The sequence below is a fragment of the Phoenix dactylifera genome, chromosome 5 (genome assembly GCF_051530095.1).
Source record: "Phoenix dactylifera cultivar Ajwa chromosome 5, Ajwa_hap1_PhDact_Kaust_v1.1, whole genome shotgun sequence".
NCBI lineage: Eukaryota > Viridiplantae > Streptophyta > Magnoliopsida > Arecales > Arecaceae > Phoenix > Phoenix dactylifera.
The window spans coordinates 25,176,234-25,193,528 of NC_143194.1; the positions used below are offsets into that span (position 1 = coordinate 25,176,234).

At 45.8% G+C, this 17,295-nt stretch overlaps 1 protein-coding gene across 1 annotated transcript; it reads left to right on the forward strand.

Annotated features, from left to right (window-relative positions):
* Nucleotides 1–1,824: 1,824 nt before the first annotated feature.
* LOC149753505 (uncharacterized) lies at nt 1,825–15,667 on the forward strand. The gene is made up of 5 exons (XM_089923538.1): nt 1,825–2,192; nt 2,380–2,527; nt 5,338–7,931; nt 8,579–8,986; nt 15,652–15,667. Exons 1-5 carry the CDS (start codon nt 1,825–1,827, stop codon nt 15,665–15,667), a joined length of 3,534 nt encoding a protein of 1,177 aa, XP_089779664.1.
* Nucleotides 15,668–17,295: the final 1,628 nt, after the last annotated feature.

Below are 17,295 nucleotides of genomic sequence, written 5' to 3' on the forward strand. Positions count from 1 at the left end.
AGTCTCCAATGACCTGTCTAATTAGGGCTCATTTGGTTTAAAAAAAAATAAAAATAAAAAAATTGTTTTTCATTTAATTGAAATTTGAAAAAAATGAAAAACGTATTTTTATGAAAATAAAATTTTTATATTTTATGAAAATAACTCATAGAATATATGAAAAAAGTTACTTTTTTGTTAGATAAAAATTGAAGCCTGTTTTTTTTTTCAAAATATTTTTAAGCCATCAATATATATATATATATATTAAAAAAATAATAAGTCTTTTGTATATTTTTTTAAAAATAAATGCTCAACTAGATATAAGTCACTCTGTGTGCTTTTTTTTTTATGTTCAACTAAAATGCTAAAATTATTTTTTAAAAAATATTATATTTTTAAAAATATTTTTAAAACAAATATTTTAGTTTTTCTTTTCTTTCTAACAAAATAAGATTTTACTGTTCAGAGACTGTTTCGAGTCAAAGGCACCGATCCAAAGGACTCGAAACAGCGCCGTGCTGGCAGGGTTTCGTCTATGAAAACCTGCCAGCCCCGTGCTCTAAGTGCGGGCGGGTCGGTCATGGGTCGGCGTTTTGTGAATTCGGATCTTCGGTGGCGGAGGATATGAAGCCGGCGGAGGCTGAAACGGGCTCTGAAAAGGCAAGCACGGGGGATGCTGCGACGGAGGACCCCAGGCAAGCTGTGAGAGGGGGAGACCGGCCCCGGGATGAAGGTGCATTTGGCCCTTGGCTTGTGACCAACCGGATAGGGCAGACCCCGTCGGCGTCCAGGAAGAAGGAGAAATCGGGTCCTGGAGCTAGGAAGGGGAAGATGCCATCGTCGCCCGGCCATGGTCCGAGCAGGACGGAGGAAGGGTCGGCATCTACACTCTCTCCGATTGATCTGGAAGGGTGGCAGAAGCCGACCAAGGTGGCTCGCCGGAGGACGCCGGAGAAGGATGTATCGGAGGCGGGAGCGAGTATGCAGGTGGGTGAATCGAGTAAACTCGGGACGGACGCCGAGTCGGGAGCCGAGGTGACTCAGGGTCTGGACCGGGCGATGCCGAGTCTGGGCCGGATAGAGCTGCGGCCCAAATCCAGTGGGGGCCTTCGACCGAGCGGACCGGGTTCGAGTCCGCTGAAACGGTTCAGTTGCGGACCGTGCCGTGGGGGTTTCTCCGTCTCCAGCTGGGGGGAAGGAGCTAGCTCGGGCGAAGGCGCGGCGGCCGGCGGCTGGTTTTCGTTGGAGGAGCCAGAGCTCACCTCCGCCTTTAGCACCGGTGCGAGGCCGTCCTCCTACGGTGAAGGAGCATCCCACGGGGGCTGAAGCCGATCAGCGGTGTGAGCTAACCGTGACCTCGGGATGCCGTTTGCTCCGGTCGCTATCGGTGGGGGTGGGCCTGCCGGAGCAAGGTTGTGTGCAGTCGTCGGAGTTACAACCAGGAGGGACACAGGCGGGGCAGGCTAGTGGTGAGGACGGCATCGGTGGTGCTTATGAACAGGGAGATGGGTTGGCTGTGACGCTGAATGTCAGGGAGTCGATGGTGCTACAGGCGTGCCAAATGGCACAGGGGAGCAGTGAAGTTGATTGTACCTCTGTGATAGGGAAGAATGTTGTTAATGGGACTGGGGAGGGTTTCTCCAGCTGTGGAGGGATGCAGGTTGAGCATGGCACGGCACAAATCAGTAATGATGGTCAGTACCTCCAAGTTTTGCATCAGTTAATGGCCTCGGCAAAGGGGGTGAGTCCTAATTCTCTTGGAGGTGCAGAATGCATGGAAGTGGATGCAGGGGATAGGAACAGCTCCGGAGGTGCGGGCTGTGCCGGACTGAAGGGTGATTTATGAAGATCTTGTTGTGGAATTGTCGTGGCGCGGGGAAACCATCATTTGCCCCGGCGTTTCGCAGGTTGGTGCAACAACACAATCCGGATGTTTGCATTCTTCTTGAGACCCGGCTTTGTGGTGGTAGTGTACAGAAGGCTAGAAGGGCGATTCCGAGATCGTGGGGGTTCTATGCTGTGGACTCTCAAGGTTTGTCGGGTGGTATAATAGTAGTGTGGGGTTTGGGGTGTTGTACTTTGGATTGTTTCAATGTTAGCAATCAAGAGGTGATCATGGTGATTTCGGAGGGTGATAGGAGACCTTGGGTTCTTTCAGCTGTCTATGCCAGTACTGACTATAGAGTCAGGAGGGCCCTGTGGGAGGAGGTGTAATAACCCCAAATTTTTTTTTTATATAAAAAGGGATAGAATAGTCCTTTAAAATTGATATAAGGGGTAAAATGGGAAGGAATCAAAAGTTAATGGCATAACAGCAGATATGTTGAAGTGTTAGGGGCAAAATGGGAATTTAATAATATTAAAAAAGAGTGAATAGTGCTTTGATGTGATTTAAAGGGGGGTTTACTGTGGCTTTTGGAATGAAACCGAGAGAAGAAAGGGAGGGGTTCTCAGGCGACAGAGAGGGAAAAAAAAAAAGAAGAAGAGGGAAGGAAAGGAAGAAAGGAAGAAGAAGAAAGGAAGAAGAGGAAGGAGATTCGAGGAGGAAAGAGATCCCGGTTGCACTTCTAGCTGAAGGGAAAAACGTAGATCTCCTTCCCCTCTATGCAAGGACCTCGATTTCCAAAAAGAAAAAGGTAAATATCCGTCCCTATCTAGTCTTTTGATGACATTAGGCTATACAAAGGGTGGATATAGTCTAGAGGGGTCGGATAAGGGTTGTAGAGGCGGTTAAAAGAGGAAGAATCGGATTTTGACAAATTTTTCCGGCACTACGGAAAAACTGTGTCGAAATCCCAACTTCGGCAAATTATTTAGGGGGACAAACGACCTCCGATAGCAATGCATGTTACCTCTTTAGAATCCCCTATGAGTGTAGAATGTTAGGTAAAAATTTTATCAAATTTGGAGTTTGGAAAGTGGATCAAACCCAGGATAAAGTAACCGGCTGTCGGTCCGGGTTACTGTTCATCCGAGTGGGAAAATAGGGGATTTCATGCCATAATAGGGTATTAAGCCCAGATTAAGCTAAGGGAGACCTTGTACTCGTGCAAGGGAGTCCCTAATACACATAAATGATGAGTTAATTAATAGAAAAAGAAAAAGAGGAAGAAAAGAAAAGATTTAGGGAACGGAGGAGTTGAATCAATTAAAGTTCCCTATATTATAACTGGCACGTAGATTATGGCCATTGATACAAGACTAAATGTATTGTAAATGCATGTCACAGTTGGGCAAGAAGCTAGGGAACAAGAGGAAGAAGTTCCCCACTGCCTGCTGTAGATTTTTGGAGGCGTATCAGGGCTGTGCCGGATTGACAGGTGAGTGGGAGTCATGTACTTTGCACTATGAGCATTCTTAATTCATTTTCATGAATGTCGCCAAGTGTGAATTGATTCCACTTGTGCATATTGACTGATATTGTAGTAGATTCCTCTATAATCTTGATTTTCCATGCTTGATTATTCTGTACATGCATTTGAGGGAACATTGAGAGGAATTACGAGGGGTTGATGAGTAATCAAATTGATTCCGAATTGTGAAATGATTTCTTTTGTAAATTGATTTCATTTCCTCTATTTCAAAGATTTGTATAGCCTTTTTAGTGGTATATTGAGTTGTATTGCACTTCCTTGACCCTCACTTCTAACCCTGATGTTAGTTTATGATTGGGTCATGATCAAGTGAGTGGTAGTCTTGATTATACTCCTTTTTAGTAGAGTATTGGGAGGGTGCATTATGGCATTTATGCATGGCTTGGCAGTATCTGCAGGACACCTATAGTCGATGGGGGTTGAACATCGGCCTTTGTGCACATAGTAGCCTTCTGGGTGGGCGGAGCCCAGTCCCTTCCTAGGGGGGGACACAGCCCTAGGCGTAGGATCGGCCGGTCCTACGACTTATATTCTGCTTGCCGCCGGGCATAGTAAGACCCCGCGAGGTGCAGTATGGCTTTCCGCGGATGTAGAATTCCCGCGAGGTGCCATTTAGTATGTAGATGTGAGATGGATTTCTGTTCTGGATACTGGCCAACATTTACATGATCAGTGTGGTGTATTATCCTGCATATGCATGTGACAGTGGGGAGTTGTTGCTGGTTCGCCTGGGGCGTAAAACCCACCTTCCGACAGCTGTCTAGCATTTACATTATCGATATGGTGTCTTATCCTGCATATGCATGTGACAGTGGGGAGTTGTTGCTGGTTCGCCTGGGGCGTAAAACCCACCTCCCGATAGCTGTGTAGCATTTACATTATCGATATGGTGTCTTATCCTGCATATGCATGTGACAGTAGGGAGTTGTTGCTGGTTCGCCTGGGGCGTAAAACCCACCTCCCTACAGCTGTCTAGTGATGATTTCGCATATTGACATCCTGATTTACATATTGGTGTGGTGTCATATTCTATGTATGCATGTAACAGTAGGGAGTTGTTGCTGGTTCGCCTGGGGCGTAAAACCCACCTTCCGATAGCTGTCTTGTTGATGATTCAGCCTATTGACACCTGATTTATATGATTCAGTACTATGACCTATTGAGCATATTCATGGGTAGCATATATGATTACTTGATTATTCCATATGTGCTCCAGATGTGTTGATTGTGATTGTGATGATTCACTCCATATTCTCTATATTGAGTTCATGTTCATCTTGTTATTGATCTTGAGATTTCATCTCGAGCCATGATTATATTCTGTCTCATGTGCATAGTACTCTCTACTCCACTCACTGAGTATTCATATACTCACTCCCCAGTTTGGTGTTTTTGATTGCAGGACAGGTATTGTATAGAAAAGAGCAGGATTAATGGTTGCCTGCTAGCTGTGCCGCTCCATAGTATAGTATAGTATAATGTAGATAGAGGTTTATACCTTTTGGTGTATTATAAACCTTCTATTGTATATAGTGCATAGTTACAGTCATAGATCCTGTTGTGGATATGGGTTTGACCATGGATGGATTGGGAAGCAGGTATATATGTATGTGTATAGATCAGTTGTGTGCCTGTGATGATGTATTGATATATATTGTCCAGGTTCGTTATGTGACAGGTTATGTGATTGCTGCTCTGACAGGTAGCGTTGTTGTATGTAATGAGATAATCCTGACAGGTCACTATAGGAAAAGTGATCATTGTGCATGCATCATGCCAAATTTTTCAAGATTTATTGATAATTGATAGGTAGTAGGGTTCTACGCGGTGGCTGGTGGCCTTATGCCTACCCGCACCCTAGGACCGTCGCGGCGGCCCGCCGGGAACGGGGCGGGGGTCGTGACAGGAGGCATCTCAGTTGATTAGTCGTGGTCATCCTATGTTGATAGCTGGTGATTTCAACTGCATTGTGGACTCTCAGGAGAAGATGGGGGGGAATCCATTTTCCCTCAATAGGAAGATCAAAGAATTTCAGGACTTTATCTCAACCAATGGTCTGATTGACTTGGGCTTCTCGGGACCAAGGTTCACATGGTGCAATAATCAGCAGGGGCGGGCCCGTGTTTGGGAGAGATTAGACAGAGCTTGTGCCACAGCTGGGTGGATTCAGTGCTTTCCAGATTATCATGTCAGACATTTGCCGAGGATAGCTTCGGACTATTGTCCATTGTTGGTGAGTACCGAGGCACACATCCCTGTTTGTTCCCCTTTCAGGTTTGAAAAGATTTGGCTCAGCTACCCTAGGTCTTGGGAGATGGTGAGGGAGGCGTGGAGATCCCCGGTTAGGGGTGATGCCATGTACCGGGTGTCCCGTAGGCTAGAGTTGACCAGGAGGAGGCTGAAAAGGTGGAATCGGGAAGAAGTGGGGAACATCTTCAGGAGGACTGAGGAGGAGGAGGAGGCCATTTCCCTTTTACAGACCCGGGAGGCACAGAGGGGGGGGCTATCAGAGGAGGAGGTGGGGGATCTGAGATCTCATTTGGCTTTACATGATTCTCTTCTTCGACAGCAGGAGACACTATGGAGACAGAAGTCCAGGGTACAGTGGATTTTAGAAGGGGATCGGAACACAAAATTTTTTCATCAGGCTACGTTGATCAGGAGAAATCAGAACAGGATTAGATCAATCAGGAGTGAGGATGGCCAGATGACAGATGACCCGGCTATGATCCGGAGGACTGTGGAGTGCTTTTTCAGAGCGAGGTGGACAGAGCAGTCGGAAGAGGGGGGCCGGGGGGAGATGGTGATGCCGGCGACGAGGGTGTCGGAGGAGGAGACTGCAGCTTTGATCAGGCCGGTTTCGGTGGAGGAGATTCGGGAGGCGATCTGGTCCCTTGACGGGGATAAGGCGCCAGGGCCGGATGGATTTCCACCATTGTTCTTTCGGAGGTACTGGCTGATAGTGGGGCAGGATGTGACGGCGGCCATACAGCAGTTCTTCACTACAGCAGCGATGTCAGCGGACTGGCAGCGGACTTTCATTACCCTTATTCCGAAGCGGCGGGATGCTTCGGAGCCGGGGCACTTTCGACCGATTAGCCTGTGCACCACTTTGTACAAGGCTACGGCGAAGATCCTCGCCACTAGGATGCGGGGCATTCTACCGAGGCTGATTAGTCCGGAGCAGGGAGCTTTTATAGGAGGTCGGAGCATATCCGACAATATTATGATTGCTCAGGAGTTCATGTTCGACTTGGAGAGGGCCCCGATGAGGAGAAGCTTGATGGGAGTCAAGCTTGATATGGAGCGGGCCTACGACAGGATGCGATGGGAGTTTGTTCATCAGTCACTGCAGGGGTTTGGTTTTCCTGAGCTGTGGATTCGGTGGATCATGGGTTGTGTTAGGTCTCCATCCTTTGCCATTCTGGTGAACGGTACGCCTTCACGTTATTTTGTGTCTGTGGGAGGGCTACGACAGGGATGTCCCTTATCTCCTTTATTGTTCATTGTCTGCGCGGATGCACTATCCAGAGCGCTGCGTCAGGCGGTGTTTACTCAGGAGCTGGGGGCATACAGGCCTGCAGTGGAGGGTCCTTCGATCTCCCACTTACTTTTTGTGGATGATTGTCTGTTGCTGGCTCGTGCGACACGCCGGGATGCTCAGGCTTTGGGTAGGTTCTTACAGGACTACTGTGCCATGTCTGGTCAACGGGTTAATTTTTCAAAATCCGGAGTTTGTTTTAGCCCGTCTACCAGGCAGGAGGTGAGACACTCTATCAGCGAGATATTGGGGGTGGGTGAGCAGGGTGGTGTGATGAGGTACTTGGGGGTCCCGCTCTCAGGCCGGCGATTGCGCGGGAGTGATTGTTCTTTCCTGGAGGCTACGATCAGGCAGAGGATGGAGGGCTGGCAGATGCACTCACTGTCCATGATGGGGAGGGTCACTTTGGCTCGGTCGGTACTCTCTTCGATTCCTATTTATTTGCTTTCCCATGCTTTTATTCCAGTGTCAGTCTTGAGGTCTATTGAGCAGCTAGTCAGGAATTTCATCTGGGGGAGGCAAGACGGTAGGGGTGGTATTCACTTGTTGGCTTGGGAGGTGGTATGCCAGCCTACTAGATACGGAGGCTTGGGGATGCAGTCACTATTGGTACGGAGGGAGGCTTTAGTGGCTCGTCATGCCGCTAGGTATGTCATGGAGCCGGACAGTATGTGGTCCTCTCTGATGAGGGCCAAGTATGGGGGTTTGGTTGCTGGTGTGAGAGCTGGTCGTCGCCATTCTCTGGTGTGGCGGGAGATGTGTGCCAGAGCAGGGAGGGTTCTAGCGGAGATTAGATGGGCTATTGGTGACGGTCGTTCCATCGATGTCTTGGAGGATTGTTGGTTGACCGATGTGCCGATCAGCCGTATGCCGACCTTGGTGGACTCGGTGAGACTTGTGGGCCGGAGGGTCAGTGACTTGTTGGATCCAGGCGAGGGCAGATGGAGGGAGGGGCTGGTACGTGAGGTGTTTGGGGCGCAGCTGGCTGAGATGATTTTAGGTCTTCCGGTGCCGTTCCAGGGGGAGTCTGACAGGTTGGTATGGGTGCCGTCGGGCCGATCACAGGTGCGAGCGAGAGATCTATATGCCCTTTTTAGTAGGGTGTCGGCTAGACGGATGGAGGGAGGCTGGATTTGGAGGATGCGGATTCATCCACGGGTGGCGCTCTTCATCTGGAAGGTGGCTTGGGGCTGCCTTCCTACCAGGAGTGTGCTAGTCAGGCGGGGCATGAGGGTCCCTCAGGTGTGTGAGGTGTGCCCGGATACCGAGGAGACCATTCTGCATGTGCTTCTGCAGTGTCCTAGGGCTAGAGAGATTTGGAGGTCGTCTACTGCGCCTATTCCCCACTCCGTAGGGACGACACAGGATTTCATTCAGTTATTGCGGGCCACGGTTCGGAGCCCTAGGCTGGTGGAGGAGGGCATCATTAGGGCAACCTGGCCTACCATATTTGGTTGGACCGGAATGCTCGTTTGTTCGAGGGTAGGAGGCTCTCGGCGAGGATGGTGGTAGAGAGAGCTGTGCTTCAGGCTGGGGAGGTTTTCTCTTGTTCTGGCGAGCATTCACTTGGGATGACTAGGGACATCTGGGGTACCCGCAGTGCTGTTTTAGCGCCCAGGTTTGCCATTGTGGCTTGGGTACCCCCACCCCTTGGTTATCTTAAAGTGAATTTTGATGGTAGTGTTGCGACGGACAGGAGGTCGGGAGGGGCTGGATTTGTTATCCGGGACCATTTTGGGAGGTTGGTGGCAGCAGGAGGCAGGGGCACGACGGGGCTCACGGTTGTTGGGGCAGAGCTGTGGGCAGCTTGGGCGGGCATTTCCTATGCTAGACGGGTGCTCGGGGCTGGCCGAGTGTACCTTGAGGGGGACTCTTCCATTGTCATAGACTGGATCCGGGGTGCTGATAGGTATGGAGATGGACATCCGCTTATTCGGGAGACTCGCAGATTGGCGATGGAGATGGACGAGTTTCAGGCTATGCACATTTTCCGGGAGGCGAACAGGGCTGCTGACTGGGTCGCCTCCCATGTCGCACGTCATTCCGGGGAGCTCTACTGGACATCCATAGTGGAGCTACCGCCACATTTGTATCTTTTACTTTCTTCTGATTTGGCAGGATGTACTCATGTTAGAGTTATATGAATTGCCGTTTTAACCAAAAAAAAAAAAAAAAAAAAAAAGGACTCGGTGCGAAGTACCGAAACCTATGGAGTTTTTTGCCCCCCTTTACCCGGTAAACGGTTCAAAGCCGGACCATCGGAGGCCGGGCGAGCGAGGAATGAAGGCGCTGTATCATAAGGCAAAGACACGACTACTGCTATGGTGGAGTTGGGAAGCCCGAGATCTCGGTTATCCGCACCACCATTCGGCCCCTGTCCCACGCCTCATGCACGCCGGGTTCGGGCGCGCGAAAGAATGATTGATCTTTCGCGATGTGTTGACCGTTGGATGGCGCTCCGCTCACGCTGGAACCACACCCAACTCTTTTCGGTCATCCGCTGCACAGCGCGAAATCTAACGGTAGTTGCGAGCGGAAAAAAAATAATTTTTTTAGTTGATACGGATGTATCATATAGAGCAGATACGAATGCATCTAAAAAAATTAAAAAATAACAAATTTTAGAGTACATCGGATAAATCTCTCTTCTAGCCCAGGGCAGCCCAATATATTTGGGGACCTAAGACGAATCTAATGAATGAGGCCTTATTTTTTTAATAATAATATTTTTAATAAATATAAAATATTTAAAAAATGATATGAGAATGGGTAGCTATCAAGTACACTATTTCAACAAAAATACATAAATATAACAAAGATAGGCAAAAAGCCTTTTTAATTTAGTATAATTCTTAAATAAAAGCACATAAAAATAATTTCTCTAAAATAGAGGCCATGAAACTGATTAAATAACTGAGATAATGCTCGGCAATACTGTTTATCATGTCACAAGCAAGAGCCGGTCATCCCATGGCACTTAATGGTCAAGGTAAGGAAGTAGGGGCATTATGGAAAATTCACTCCATCTAATTAATAAAAGTCCCATCCCACATCTCCCCTTCAAGTGAGTACCCAAGCAGCAACTGTAACATCACAGCACAGCAGCCATTCAACCCCCTCCCTCCTTTTATCTCTCTACCACCTAAGAGGGGAGAAGAAACCCAGAGGAGAAAATTAAAAGAATCTCCACCCTCCAAGAAGTAGAGATGGGCACTGGGCCGGGCCGTGGGCGCACGGCACGGCACGGAGCGGGCCGTGCCTGGCACGGCCCGCCAGCTACAGTGCCGGGCCGTGCCTGGCACGGCCCCTTTGATAGGGCCGTGCTGGGCTAGCAAATCCTGGCCAGCGGGCCGTGCCAGGCACGGCCCGCTTAGGGCCAGGGCCGGCACGGCTCGGTCTAGGCACGCGGGCCAAGCACGGCACGGCCCGCGTGCCAGCACGGCACGGCCCATAAGGGCCTGGGCCGGGCTGGCACGCGGGCCTGGCACGGTCCGGGCCTGGGCCCGGCTCGGCCCGATAAAATTTTTTTAATAAATTAATAAATATTGAACACTAAGAAATTTTGATTTATGAATATAAAGCCACCTTAATGGTGGGGGGTTTGGCATAGACCCCTACCAGTTTATTAATTTCAATCAAAATGGTACATGAAGGGAGGTTTGAACCTTGGTCTGACCTCTAGATTCTAGAATACAATAAGAAACTAAGAAAGGGCCGAGGTTTGGACCTTGGTCTGACCTCCAGAATACAATAAAAATGTACAATTATAAAAAATTAAGAAATCTTACTAATCATCAGTGATTCAGTGAATCAGTATTCACTCTTCAGTCTTCAGTCTTCAGTCTTCACTCTTCAGTAGTGTTTGTATCATCATCATCAGAGGATGTTGTACTATGTCCACCTTTATCTTGAAGTCTTGCCTCAGCATCCAGCCAATCCTTGAAGCAGAGAAGCATCTCCACCGTTTTGCCCGTCATCCTACTTCTCTTTTCGTCAAGAACACGCCGACCTGCACTAAAAGCGGATTCCGATGCTACCGTGGACATCGGCACAGCTAAAATATCGCGTGCAATTGCAGACATAACAGGATATTGATTTCTAACACTCTTCCACCAAGATAATACATCTAGATTCTCTATTTGATTTTCATCATATGCAGACTGAAGATCATTTCGTAAATAAAATTCTAGTTCACTACTTAAAGATGAAGAAGATGAAGAGGAACTTGAAGCATGTGTGTGTCTTCTCTGTGCAATGAATGAAAAAATAGATGACGAACGAGAACTACTAGAAGGAGGAATAGAGGTTTGTATTTGTGTTCTAGATCCACGAATTTTTTCATCATATATAGCATAAATATCATAAAGAAGTTGTCTTACCTCATCTTTAGCAGAATCAGCATCTTGATTCATATTTTCAGAGTATGCATCAAGTAAAATTAGCACGCCATTTAATTTAACTCTAGGATCAAATACAGCAGCTAAGTTATGCATAGGACATATCCTGTCCCAATACTCATTCCATTTAGATTCCATTAATTCAATAATAGGCATTAAAACATCATCATATCTATGTTCTGCAAATTTTTGACTAATTATATATGCTTGTTGTAAAAATGAACATGAAGTAGGGTAATAAATACCAGAAAGAACATTGGTAGCATTATAAAAACTAAGCAAAAAATCTTCCAAAATTTTTCCTTTATTCCAATCAGTTTCAGTCAATGTAAATCCTAATCCACGATCATTAATATATGCACTTAATAAATTTTTATATGGGTATGCATCATGTATCATGCTATATGTGGAGTTCCAACGAGTAATTACACCAAGTTTAAATTTTTTAAAACTTTACCATGATTTACGCATAATTCCTTAAATTCTTGAAGTCTTGATCTAGAAGCATGAATAAAAGAAACTGCATTTCTAATTTTTGAAATCACATCTTGAATCATGCCCATGCCAGCTTGAACAGAAAGATTTAAGATATGACATGCACATCTAATATGCAGTAAATTTCCATCTAATATGGGATGCAATGAGTCTTTTAATAATACAACAGCAGAATTATTATTAGATGCATTATCAAAAGTAATAGACATAATTTTTTCATTAATATTATATGAACATGCAGTTTGATAAATTATATTTGAAATTTGTTGCCCAGAATGTGGAAAATCAAAAGCACGAAAAGCAAGAATACGTTTATTTAATTGCCAATCATTATCAATATAATGAGCAGTAATGGCAATAAAACAATTACTACCTACAGATGCTGACCAAATATCAGAAGTTAATGAAATTTTTACATTTAAAGTAGAAAGTGTTTCAATTAAATTTTGTTTCATTGCTAAAAAATTTGTCATAGCTACTCTTCTAAATGTACGCCTGCTAGTTCTTTTGTAAGCAGGTTGTAGGTTTAATTGAACATATTCTTCAAAATTAAAAGATTCACATAAACTAAAAGGTAATTCATCCTTAACTATCCATTTTACAAGTGCTTTTCTTTGATTTTCATGATTATATGCAAAATTACCTACAAGTAATCCCCCTTGTATATTAAGGGTACTTTGAGTTTGAGCATGAGAATCATGCATCCTATGACTCTCTTGATGTCTTTTTAAATGCCCTGTTCCCCCACTACTACTACAACTATAAAGTTTGGCACATTTTTTACATTTAGCTTTCCAGACTCCCTCAACCATAACTCTATCAAATTCATTCCATACAGTACTAGTCCTCTTACGAGAAGAGGTTTGACCTTCACTCGGTTCACCAGTTCTAGAGGAACTAGGAACAGGGGGTTGGGGATTAGTTTCTTCCCCCTCAGAAACAGGAATGCCAAACTGACTTTCCTCAAAAGATGACATATCTATGATTAATTCAAAAAATAAAAACTAACCGCAAGGAGGAATTGAGTAGAGGGTCGGAGGGCAGAGGCAGCGCCGAGATTCCGAGCTTCCTCTTGTGCTCTCAACAGAAGCGACCTTCTCTTCTCAACAGGGACCTCCTCTTGTGTAGCACTTGAACAAACTAAAAATTAAATTGCTAGAAGAGCACTTTAGAAGAGAGAAATAATAGCAGTAGAGAAGGAGAGAATGAGAGGTTTGGTGTGGTGAGAATGAGGGAGGAATGGGCTATTTATAGAAGCCCAAAATTTTTTTTTCCCAAAATACCCCTCAATTCAGCCGTTATTGAGCTGTTGGGAGGGGTAAAACCGACATTTTCCCGAAAATAGCCGTTGAAAACGGCTATTTTCCTCCCCCCTCTCCAGACGGGCCGTGCCAGGCACGGCCCGTCTGGAGCCGTTACGGGCCGTGCCAGGCACGGCCCGTTAAGAGACGTTGCGGGCCGTGCCTGGCACGGCCCGTTTGCGCCCGTTACGGGCCGTGCCTGGCACGGCCCGTGGCGTGCCGTGCCCGGCCCGGCCCACCAATAGAGGGGCCTGGGGCCGGGCCGGGCTGGCCTTCCGTGCTGGACGGGCCGTGCCAGGCACGGCCCGTTTATTCTTTTGGCCCGGGGGGCCTGGGCCGGGCCGGCCCGGCACGGCCCAGTGCCCAACTCTACCAAGAAGTCCATCTCCAATCCCCCTATCTTTCTTCCCGATGGCCCAGCTGGATCAAGAGTAACGTGAGGGAAGGAAAACCAAGACCAAAACCAAAAAAGAGAAGGGATGAAAGATAAGAGTCGCTTCAGGCGGGTATCAAGCCAACTAAATTCCTCCTCTCTCTCTCTCTCCACCCAAAACAAAACTACTGTCCCCAACTTTCCAAATTGCCCCTCTGCAGGCCAGGAAACTCTCCACCTCCCTTCGATCAAGGGGGAAGACTCGTAGCTAGCTCCTGTTCCCGTTTTATATGGGGCCTTTGCTTCCTTTTCAGACACAGAAACTTCCCTCTCTCTCCTCTCTTAATCTTTTTGTTTCCTTCGCCTTCCGAAGGCCTTAGGCGATCGCCTTGATCGCCTAAAGCTCGGGCCGACCCTGTTCTAACCAAAAGATCGTCCTAGAATGGTTAGCTAGAAAAGAGACTACCCAATCTGAGGCCTCATTGGCCTCGCGATACATATGCTTTGCTTAAACGGCCACCTCTTTATTTACCATCTTTTGAATATCTCTACGTAGCATGTAGCTATCACCCATCCTACCTATATTTTGTTGGATCTATTCAATAACTATTGCTAAATCGCTTTCCGGCACTACAGCACATACTCGCAATTGAGCGCTGGGCATAACTTCAGCCAGACTAAGCTGCCCTCCCGGACTTAGACGTCAAAGGTGCATCATTCTTTCACGCTGAAGATTCAACCCCTCTCCTTCATTGTTATTGTTATTATTATTATCCATCAGCACTTTAAGACCGTACTACAAACTGACGGCCAAGAGCGCTGTAGCCTGCTCATCACGATGTCGGAAATGGGCTTTGATAAGTAATATATATATATATATATATATATATATATATATATATATATATATATATATATATATATATATATATATATATATGTAAACAGCTGGGTGAACGAACCAAAAATTTTGGCGTTCTCCCAACTTCATCCATTCGTCTTTGGATTTGAGTGCGGCATATAGAATACACCTGACTAATTCTGAGATTATATATTTAAATTAAAAAAAATCTCACATTTTCACTGAATAGATCAAATTTCAAAATTCAAATTAAAATCTAGTTATTTTATTAAACATATAGCCAAATCCAGCCTACAACGAGTTTAATCAAGTTATATGAATTAGATAGGTTAAATTTTGTCACCCTAATGAGGCTTTTTTTCTCTGCAAAACATTATGCTGCATTATATGCAATGCACTTGGTACTCCATTATAAGTATATTGTTAGTATCTAATAAAGGTTTATTGGCGATGGACATAGAATAGAGATATTGGTTTAAAAAAAGTGGAGGATGAATGGATTTATTAATTAACCTTCGCCAACTTGAAAAAGGGAATGCAAAAAAGAAAAATTATATTTTTAATATCTATAATACAAAGTGCTTATGTTTATCAAATGATTCTAATCTTTGCTTCTGATAAATGCACATTTAGCTCATGCAGTCGGGCTTTAAAAATTTTTTATAGTGTATAAATATTCAAGATCTATCAAATAAATAATTAATGTGGAACTAAACACATGCCTGTACGGGTCCTCACATACTCTCTCTCCGTTTAAATCCTGACATTCTCGTTAGGCTAAAAGTTCAAATGCATTCAAATTTAATAATAAATACCATGATCGGCTCGTGTCCAGCTTAAATAGATCTGTGTTGCAGTGTTTTCTACTCCACATATGTTATGGTCTTGAATCTGGTTTGATATTATTTATAAAAATCCAGCATCCCATCCAACAGGATTAGTCGAAAAGTATTATTAATAAATAAATTACTATGGCTATTATAATTTAAACTAACTAAGAAGGATGGTCCGATCTAGACGGAACTTAATGACGCCTGAAATTAAAGCCTCAGTCGCTGGGCGAGCCCCCCAAAAAAAAGATCATTCAATCTTTTCTTGGATATGGAGAATGGTTTCACAGAGAGACAGACGACAAAAGAGGGTGCGGTGCATTCACGGGTTCGGGTGGTGATCGTGATTCGTGACGCCCCTCCTTCGATGCTGTTAATGTTGGTACGGAATACGTCCTCTCGAGAGTGGGCGTACGGGTGTCCTCGAACAACCGAAGAATGGGCAAACGGGAAACGATTCTTTTGGTTAAAAAATATATTCTTTTTCTGTGTGCAGCAATGGTATCCCATGATTTCCATCACACGAACCATCAGAAACTCTCTCGCAAGCCAAGTTAATGGCGCTACAAGGGAAGACCGACACAAAGAAGCAGGCGCATCGCACGTCTGGATATAATGACTCAGGTGAGGGAGTTCATTTCGGACTTCTGCTGCGTGGTTGGCATGAAAGAGACGAAAGGAATTTGCACATGCATTTTCAGAAAAAATAATCAATTATAGGTTTTTCCCCGCACTAATTTGATCCATAAGGCATTATTATTATGATAAAATCTTTGGAAAAAATCAATTCTACTTATAGTTTGTTAAAAATTTTACATAATATGTATATCTTAAAAAATTTCTAAGGTATGAATTAAGAAAGATACAAGAATCTTTTTTTCTCAACAGGAAGTAGTCGTATATGTTGGGTTTTGACCCACATGACCATAATATGGTCAATTATAGGATGATTATTGTAACTGACTTCTAGAGAAGTGGAAGCATAATATCCTTGATGGTAGGATATTCGAAGAGGTCTCACCCTCTGCCCACAACGTGAACACAAAATCGGTCTCCATCATCGGTGTTTGAATAGGGGGCCAAGAGGAAGAAACGAAGCTTGATCATACAGAAAATCCATGGATCCAGGTACGCCACCCTTCATGGTTATTTTATGATCCTATTTACAGATGTTTACATGTGGTATCAGAGCCAGGTTCATTCTAGAACCAGATCACAGTAAAGGGTAGAACTAGATCACAGTGGAAGACCTATTTTTGACAGTCCATCATGCCATGGACAGTCTTCCACGGCCGCGGGGACAAGGCAATGGTCACTTTGGCCGGCATAGAGGCGATCTGATCGTCGCCTTGGCCGGCCGTCACTGGGACGTCGGGATACTGCGCCGAGAGTCGACCATTGCATTGTCCCTGGCTGAGTTTTTGAAGATTCCGAGAGCCGACGCCGGATCTGGCCGGCATATGGTGCCAAGAGCCAACAAAGGATCCAGCGTAGCCGCCGGCCACGGCTTCACTCCCACCCGTTTAAATATAAATATAAATATATATATATATATATATATATATATATATTGTTGGGGGAATATGGTTTTTCCCCAGCGACATAATTACCCTTAAGAAGTCGCACAACCGCCGACCTTGGACAGCCGAAGTCGGCGTCCGACCTTGGAACGTCCGACCTCAGAACCTCCGACCCGAAAAATTCCTGACACCCGAGGTCTATTCTTGTCGACCACCTACTACGGCCGTACCCCTCCGAGGTCCGGCCGAGGGCCATATCCTGCCACTGCCCCAGCATTTATTGCGCATGACCCCTGCAAACCCCCGGTTCACTCAACAATTAATGCGGATCTCCGGCTTACTCCACAATTAATGCGGATCTCCGGCTTACTCCACAATTAATGCGCGTAGCTCCTGTTATCTACGGACCCGCAGCTCTCCACGGCAAGTCAGCCCAGCAGAGTCCAATCAACTATGATAAGTCTCTGATCTCGGCCTTACCTCCGACATCAATGCAATGATTCGCCCGATTGTGTGCCAGCTCGGGTCGTACGACGACCTCACCTCCGACATCAATGCAATGATTCACCCGATCGTGCGCCGATCCGAGCAACATGCCGAGCCGTACAATGGCCTCGCCC